We start from the raw sequence: 8,161 nt of genomic DNA, 5'->3' as shown, positions 1-8,161 counted from the left end.
ATGGTAGTAATAATCTATAGTAAACAGTTGTTTTGCCGAGTGTCGTACTTGGCAAAGGGCCTTCTAGAGGTCCTCGGCAAAGAAAAATTACCGTGAAGATGGATTTCTAACTAACGGTTGCTTTGCCGAGTGTCTCCAGGGAACACACTCGGAAAGAATTAAATATTTTTTTTTCCGAATTTCTTTCCTGAGTGCCATAACCTGCAGCCTTTAGCAAAGAATTTTTTTTCAAAAAACTCTTTGCCGAGTGCCCTGCCTGGAGGCACTCGACAAAGAAATTAACTTTTTTTTAAAAAAAAAACTCTTTGCCGAGTGCCCCGCCTGGTGGCACACGGCAATTTTTTTTTAAAAAAATTCTTTGCTGAGTGCTCTTTCTGGAGGCACTCGACAAAGAAATTATTTTTAAAAAAAAACTCTTTGTCGAGTGCCCTGTTGGGAGGCACTCGGCAAAGAAATTAATTTTTTTTTAAAAAAAAACTCTTTGCGGAGTGCCGGAGGTACTCGGCAAAGCTAGGAAACCTGTTGGGGCATATGGTCACTTTGTCGAGTGTAATTTCCCTGGCACTTGGTAAAGTGACCAGAACCGACCTATTTATTAGGTTGTGACAATCTTTCTTCTGCTGAACATCATCGCGCGGTATGTCGTGGTGTATCCCCTATTAGTGAACCGAGTCAATTGGCACGCGCGGTATGCCGTGGTTTTAAAAATTCAGATAGGTGGTTTATCCGATTTTAGAGTTCACGAAGAAAAGGCAGTCTTTCATAAAAGTTAAGAGATAATGTAAATTTTATCCTTTCCAAAACTATTGTGTTTGTGTTTTTTTCTCTCTCGATATGTAAATACATTAAGCACTAGAACCAGGCAAAATGCCATACAAGAGTTTAGTTACAAACTCTGGGGCTTGACTCATGAATACACAACAGCCAAAGCCAAAGAACACAAGCACCATGAGTGGCCAAATAATCTGCCACCTGTCACAGATAGAGACTACACAGGCCGTCACAGGGATTAAATTTAGATTTGCATAAGATCTCTAATCTGTTTTGCCAGCAGTGTCTGCCGTCACACATCCTGTTGTGATGCGCATTCCTAAATCCCAAGCCTGCAGGTCTCCGATGCGAGAGAGCCGACCTGCGAGCCGCATTGCCACAGCCCAACACAGCCGCTGATCAATGTCAACCTGATCTATCCGCGAGCCCAACACAGCTGCAGTCCTCAAGATATGCAATGTTTCTGTTCCTCTATATAGTTGGGCCTTTGGCCACAGTCGCATCATATTCCTTTCCATTAATAAATGATTTTGCTACGGCCCCACGCTGGCCCTCCTCCCTCCACCAGAAACGGAACACAGTAGGGATGAAGATGGATGCAAGGGACGACAACAACGAGGCCTTCCCAGGTGCCAATAATCCGGACGGAGGTCATAAGCCGAGGCTAGCTTAGCCTCCAGGATCCGCTCCCTCGCCTCCAAGCCTAACGCAAACTTTCCAAACCTATTATCGGCTAATCTCCTGTTCGCGCCATTCATGGCTCTTTTGCATTGAGGACCTTATAGTTCCATCTGCACTGTCTCAGCCTCTCAGGGTTGCTCAGTCTGCCTTTCACACACGTGACATGTCGCAGCCAGTGGAGGGGGGCCATCTTCGATCTGGTTCCCTCTGCCCCCGCAAGGAGCTTATATATATGTAATGTATCAACCAACCTACATGATATTAACATGTTGACAGAATATGTAACTAGGCCATCACAGTCAACTGGGCCAACAAAATGTAAGTGAAGTCTACAACCGCCCAACCGCAGAAAATGGTACATTGCGGTGAGGGAAACACATACAGCAATGCAGAGAGCCCGGGGATCCTGACATGCTACATTCAACAGGTTTGCCATAGCAGCTCTGTTCCTACACTTATCACCATGGCCACCTTTGACACAGGAATAATCCCTGGCAGCATCGGATGGATCACATCTGCATGTCTATTGCGAGAGAAGACGCAGTGGCTACCTTCTCCTTTAGATTGAACTTCCTTGCTATATAAGGCCGGACATCTTCAACGCCGACCAAGCTTTCTAAGAACGGGAGCAATTTCAGCAGCTCCGTGTCATTGGGATCATCAAACCAGCTTTCTATAGGAATGCCATTGTCCAACTGGAACCCAAAGGCCTGCACCAAGGAAAGCAACTTTACATTCAAATCCTCCCAAAACCCAACAAGCGAACTATAAGCTAATCCAACTTGAATAATGCAGATGTACTGATAACAGCTGTGCACGATCCAAAAGATCAATGATGGATAAATTTCAGAACTACAAAAGCTCCTGCTACTGCTTGAAGACACTCACGCTCAGCATCTCCAGCATCTCCAGCATCTCTTAGGTCTGAAGATGATTCGTCATCAAATGCTCCCAGGGACTGCCCTCTACCCAGGGAACAGTAAAAAAAAATCTACTTGTTCAGTAAGATACTACTTATCCGTTTATATTAGCTATCCCAATAATTCTGAGAAGCTATGCCATGCCCAGGAAGTATCATGAACCACGACGTGCAAGAATTTCCCACCAATTCATTATTCTCTCATAGCATGTGAACACTGAATGGTTCCAACCAAAAAATTCAAGGACATTGTAGGCACTGAATGAAAATGCTAATGATAGGGTAAAACACATGCATGTCAGTGGTGAAAACAAATGGCCCCTACCATGCTGGATACAATAAAGATGCTCATTTGAATGAAGGCCAAATGGAAAAGAATCCTCCGCAGAAGAGGGAAAAAAATACAATAGTGCATACCTGCGGAGAATTATCAACAATCATTACACGAGTTAAGTCACGTCCAAGTACTGTCAGATCCTTCATGTAGTTTCCCTCCACATAGACACAAGATTCACGATAAACACGATGGCGGAACAACTTTCTTTTGGGATCAAGAACATTGAGAAGTTGCTCCGCATAAATGCTTTGACTAGCAGTGAAAATAATTGTCTCAAACATGCTGGCAACCCTCTCCAAGAATTCCTTCAGATAGGGGCGGCATCGAACATATATAGTGTGCTCTTGGAAGTTAAAATGAACTGGAAATGTGAAATCCGCATCCTCACAGTGTTCAAGAGTTGAATGCACAAGTGTCTCTGCATTGTAGCATGATAAACACGAAATTAACATAAATGTGGGAAACGAATGATACTTTAAAACTTATATCTAAGTGGCAGTAGCAAAGCCCAGGCAAGAGAAAAAGAAGTAAATCTGTTGCTTCAGTCCAAAGCATGGTTCTAGGCAAGTTTCTGGGAACTACTAAGGGCAGGATTACTGCCATACAGCAAGCAATCTAGTTTACATCAGATAACCAAGATCTATGTCCTTGTTGAATCAGAGTTCTGAAAGACCATGATAGTGATATAGTCATGGTACAAATCCATCAGTCTGCAAAAACAAAATCCACATTCTGTTCTACTAGATTTAGCCAACATGTGGAGTACTGGAGTTCATCTTGTTATAACACATACCAGCCCCTAGCTGCAGGAAAATTGTTCTAAGACAACAAAATTAGACCAGCACTTGCTAGTTCCATTCTTCCACTAATTAATAGTCTAGATAGATGGATTCGTGCTTTAAACTTATGCATTCTAGAGGCAGCAGACATTCTGCAGTTTTGAAAAAGAAAATAACATAAGCAGCTTTGATTGCACCTACTTGTAGAAATGGCTATAGAAGACTATTAAATGCAGTATTGAAGACTGTTAAGTGTGTATATAGCCAATAGTTCATACCATCCAGATCAAGTACAAGAGTGGTTGTAGGACAACTCCGGGTCTGCTTTGGAAGGAGAACAGGGCGAAATTTGGGGACCACCATAGATAAATCAGGTAAATCTTTGATAAAAGAGTACGGGTCAAAATCATCATACTCTTCAGTCTCCTCAGCTTCAACATAACCTTCTGTTGAGGTAGAATCTTGACTCTGTTCATCAATGCACTCCAACTTAGATTGCTGCATAGCAAGATATATTGCTGACACTTCTGAGGAAAGGTTTCCCAGTTCACTGTACTCATCCACTTCAAGCAATGTGCTTTGCCCAGCTGATTGCGAATTTAGTGTGCAAGAGTGATCATGTATCCCATCACAAGTGTTACATGCAAGGTTTGACCCAGATTTTAGGCTAGCTTCCTTACTAGCATGATCATGTGTTGTTTGTTCTTCTAAGCCTGCATGATCAATAATCAAGTAATGAAGTAACGAGGAATGAAAACGAAAAATGAATAGCACAGACATGGTAACATGACATGCAAACAGCATGAATGATGCACCAACGGTCAACAGCACTACCAAAAGATTATTTAGGTATACCTTGGGTTGAAAAACACAGCACATAAAACCAACCATGGGAAAACACAAACAAATCAACACGCAGCAATGAATGTATAAACAGAGTGTAATACTTCAATGTTCTAAAACTTCTAGGAAGATCAACCGAATCCAATTGTTCAAGTGAACATATAGGATCGAGATTGCAATTGAAACCAGTTACAAATTTCCTACCATGAAAGCCTGACATAAAAATATATTTCTTTAAAATAAATTATTCACAAATTGTTCTCCATGTTTCCTTCCAGAAGTGAATTACTCAGGAGAAAGGTGAGACAGGGGAAAAAATCATTATGAGTCCAGCACCAGCGGAGTGAAATACTACAATATGACAGCCAGAGTGCAAAACTGTTCAGAAAGACTCCAAGAAATTTAGTATTGCAATAGAATTAACCCAAACAACTACAACAACATGAAACTTCGAAAAGGACGATAAACAACCAAAACAGACCTAAAAAGTTTTTCAAGTGGTGTCACCAAATTATCATTATAAGTTATAAAGGTGCTGCCATCTAACACAAAATTACCAACGTTTTATCTGTTTGCACCACTCAACTAATGAACGCAGAAAATAAGTCTCGTGTCAAACAACTCTCATGCAATGGTGTGTAATAGAAAGAATCATCAAATTGACTTTTAATTGAAAGCATTTTGTTTAAGACGTTTTGTGCCTCATCATATAATATCCCGCAAGACAAGGTCATTCAGAAGTCACTGTCTAAAAGAATTAATTTAAACAAAGTTAAACAATTTAAAACACTAAGATGTGAGTATTAAATTTTTCAACATAAACAGTTAGCAATGAAAACGACTCTGCCTAAAAATACATTTAATCCTAGCAAAAAATATTAAAACATTGAATTGTCTCCATGTACCAAAAAAAGGATAAGGGGCAACAAATCAGAAAAATTTTATTATCTCTATACCTTTCGATAGGTTACTCAGACCGCCTTCCTTGTGATGGTGATATGTTGGAGAGAATATGGAATCATTGGGACGATCATCTGCAACACCATCAGAGTGCTGGGCCAAGAAATATAAATATAATAAAAGAATGAGTATGCATGCTAAAAAGTAAGTCTACTGTTATTTCTTGGTTAAAACAAAAAACCTAAAATAAATAATATAAGATAAAAAGTAAGTCTACTGTTATTTCTTGGTTAAAACAAAAAACCTAACATCAGACCCAGGTAAATAGTTACTAAAACAAAATTATTACTACATCAAGGGGGGAAGTAAACTAACACAGTTGGTGCAAAATGAGCAACTCATACTTGGCTGATACTTATCTAACACCTGACTACAAGAAGGATAGAAAACTACATACATAACTACAACCAAACTATCGGCATCTCTCTTCACTTCAGTTTTTCTTGGAACAAATTAACAACACAGATATTAACAGAAATACAGCAAAAAAAAAGGTTAAGTAACTTCAGTCTAAATTTAGCCAAGAACTCTACCTGCAGGTCAGGGGGGATCCTAGGGGCCACCTGAGGTGCATCATTTTCAGCATCAGTTGTATCACATGAAACTAACAGCTTCCTTCCTCCTATAGAATGCTTCTTGGATGTAACACTAACTGCATGGAAACAACACAATCGTAGGAATCAGATCCAGTCAATGCTCCCATACTAATAGTAAATCAACTTAGTGATAGAACATCAGAAGTAACATCTGAGCACAAAAATCATATATTTGCAAACAGAGAAGCACCAGAAACACCTCCATCAATTCAATGATGAGTAAAAACCAACCCTTTTTCCAAAGCAGTGTCAAAATAATTAGAGGGCTAATAAGTACTTGTAGGACAGTGGCTTTCTTCAGATTGGACACAAGATGATTAAAAGAAAAGGTTTGTACACAAGATGTATGATCAAGTTAACAATATCATACTACAGATGAAATATAATAAGAATAAAACATATCAACCAAAGTTTCGATGGACTTTACCAGGTCTCTGTTTCTTGGAAGAAGATGTGATGAGATCAGTTACTTTCTTTTCAGCCACTGTAGACTGAGTTGCCCTTCTGGATGGCCTACTTGTCTTAGGATTGGCACGATCACCAGCTGCATTTTTTGCAGCACCCTTCTTTCGTGTTTGCATTGTTATTATGAGGTAAACCTCAAAACAACTGACTCATGCAACAGAAGAACACAGTGGAACAAGTTTCCTTGACCACTTCCAGCTGAAATCGATAATAAGAGAATATAAACAAGTTAATCAAGGAAATTCTGCAAAGTACCAATGCAAGAAAATGAATGAATTTCTGTATTTCACAATAAGTAGAGTCCTCACATCAGATGTTGCAACTAAACTATAAGTACTTATCAACAACAAACATAAAGAAACCACAAAATCAAACACAAAAAGACGTTGATTGATAGTTGCAATTTTCAAATGGAGGCAACATGTTTTATAGTTATCAGGGTCTGTGTATGGAATAGACATATCCATTGACACTAGAGGAACTGCGGAGGGGTTAGTTTTAGGCAGATATACAGTTTCAAGTGCAGATTGATCCCACATAAATTGGATTAGTCACCAAGCTAAGTAAAATGAACAACCATGGGCCAGAAATATTTTCCTACAAGGTCACCTATGCATCACCCTTCAACCAGTTGCAGTCACCCTACAACTTGCATACCTGAACACACACTGGCACCATTTTATCTTCTGATCTACGCCATCCTAGTAAGTACTACTACAAGAGAGCTTAGGATTAACCAATTTTTCCCCAGCTATACCACTCGAGGTGCACAGACACAGAATGCAGCATTCATGCAAGACCGACCATACTGGTGAAAATCCCCCCCACGAACATTTCCACCTCGAAATGCCCGAAAATTCGAATCACAGATGCACACGTCTCCACCAAAGCAGACTTACATTTGAACCCCATAACCGCGCCCCAACACAGCTGACATTGCGCACCGAGGCAAGCGAAAATACAAGTGCTATCCCCCCAACACTTGAGCCTTCAAATGCTCAAGTCTGCAAAATCGGCCGCGCAGATGCGCGCAGCTCACAATTTGAAACCCAGAACCGCGCCCTAACCCAACCTAAAAATCCGCGCGTTGAAGCAAGCGGAAATACGAGAAGGAAGCACCCTTAAACCGGCAGCATTGCTCGAGACCATACAGCAAATCGAGCGCGCGGTCTCCTGGAGCAGGGAGGGGAATCTCTTACCCGAAGCGGAGGAGGAGGGAAACCCCGCGCGAGCTCGAGCCCTCCTGCGCGAGCGGCGGCGGCGGCGGCGGTGGGATTTGGCTCCAGCCGCCGAATCCCCCAAACCCTAAGCAATCCTGCGCCGACGCGGAGGTGCGGGTGACGAGGCGGACGAGGTGCGTCGGGTGTCGGCGGAGCGCTCCGGCGGCGGTGGCCGGGGGAGAGGCGGCAAAAGCGGACGGCGTAGCGCGGGTGCCGGGATCCGGTGGCGGAGGCGCCTCGAGCGGCGGCGTGTCCCCGGGGGCTGAAACCCTAGTCGCCTATTCGCCTGCGGAGAGAGACATGGCCGAAGCGGGGGTTTTGCGGGGTGGAAGGAGGTGGGGAATGACGCGCAGCGCGGACTGGAACGCTCTGCTTCGTTTACCATACCAGTCGTCGGTTCCGACTACCGGGACCCACATGGAGGTGACTGAGACAAGGAGGGCACGCGTCCCCCTTGACCTTGACTAGTTTGCTGACGTCGCACCACCACGAAACATGCCCGATCACTGAGGCCGCTTTGTTGTTTACCCATAAACCTCAAACTTCTCAACATTTTCTGTCAAATCGAATCTTACGGCACATGCATAAAG

At 42.4% G+C, this 8,161-nt stretch overlaps 1 protein-coding gene across 1 annotated transcript; it reads right to left on the bottom strand.

Moving 5' to 3' along the window:
• On the bottom strand, positions 1,619-7,926 carry LOC8080268 (CTD small phosphatase-like protein 2). Its single transcript, XM_002446006.2, has 7 exons — positions 7,551-7,926; positions 6,314-6,549; positions 5,824-5,942; positions 5,287-5,383; positions 3,766-4,200; positions 2,789-3,126; positions 1,619-2,162 (listed from the first exon to the last, which is right to left on the bottom strand). Exons 2-7 carry the CDS (start codon positions 6,465-6,467, stop codon positions 1,962-1,964), a joined length of 1,344 nt encoding a protein of 447 aa, XP_002446051.1. The 5' UTR covers positions 6,468-6,549; positions 7,551-7,926; the 3' UTR covers positions 1,619-1,961.

Source organism: Sorghum bicolor, chromosome 6, assembly GCF_000003195.3.
Source record: "Sorghum bicolor cultivar BTx623 chromosome 6, Sorghum_bicolor_NCBIv3, whole genome shotgun sequence".
NCBI lineage: Eukaryota > Viridiplantae > Streptophyta > Magnoliopsida > Poales > Poaceae > Sorghum > Sorghum bicolor.
This window is presented reverse-complemented; position numbering and strand designations above follow the sequence as displayed.

Bases quoted from the DNA above. Each gene is read 5' to 3' on its own strand.
- LOC8080268 (XM_002446006.2), bottom strand. From the start codon at position 6,467: ATGCAAACACGAAAGAAGGGTGCTGCAAAAAATGCAGCTGGTGATCGT. The intron at 3,127-3,765 runs GTATGAACTATT...GCTACAATGCAG, and splicing joins TCTTGTACTTGATCTGGATG to AGACACTTGTGCATTCAACT. The intron at 2,163-2,788 runs GTATGCACTATT...TCCTTGGTGCAG, and splicing joins TTGTTGATAATTCTCCGCAG to GCCTTTGGGTTCCAGTTGGA.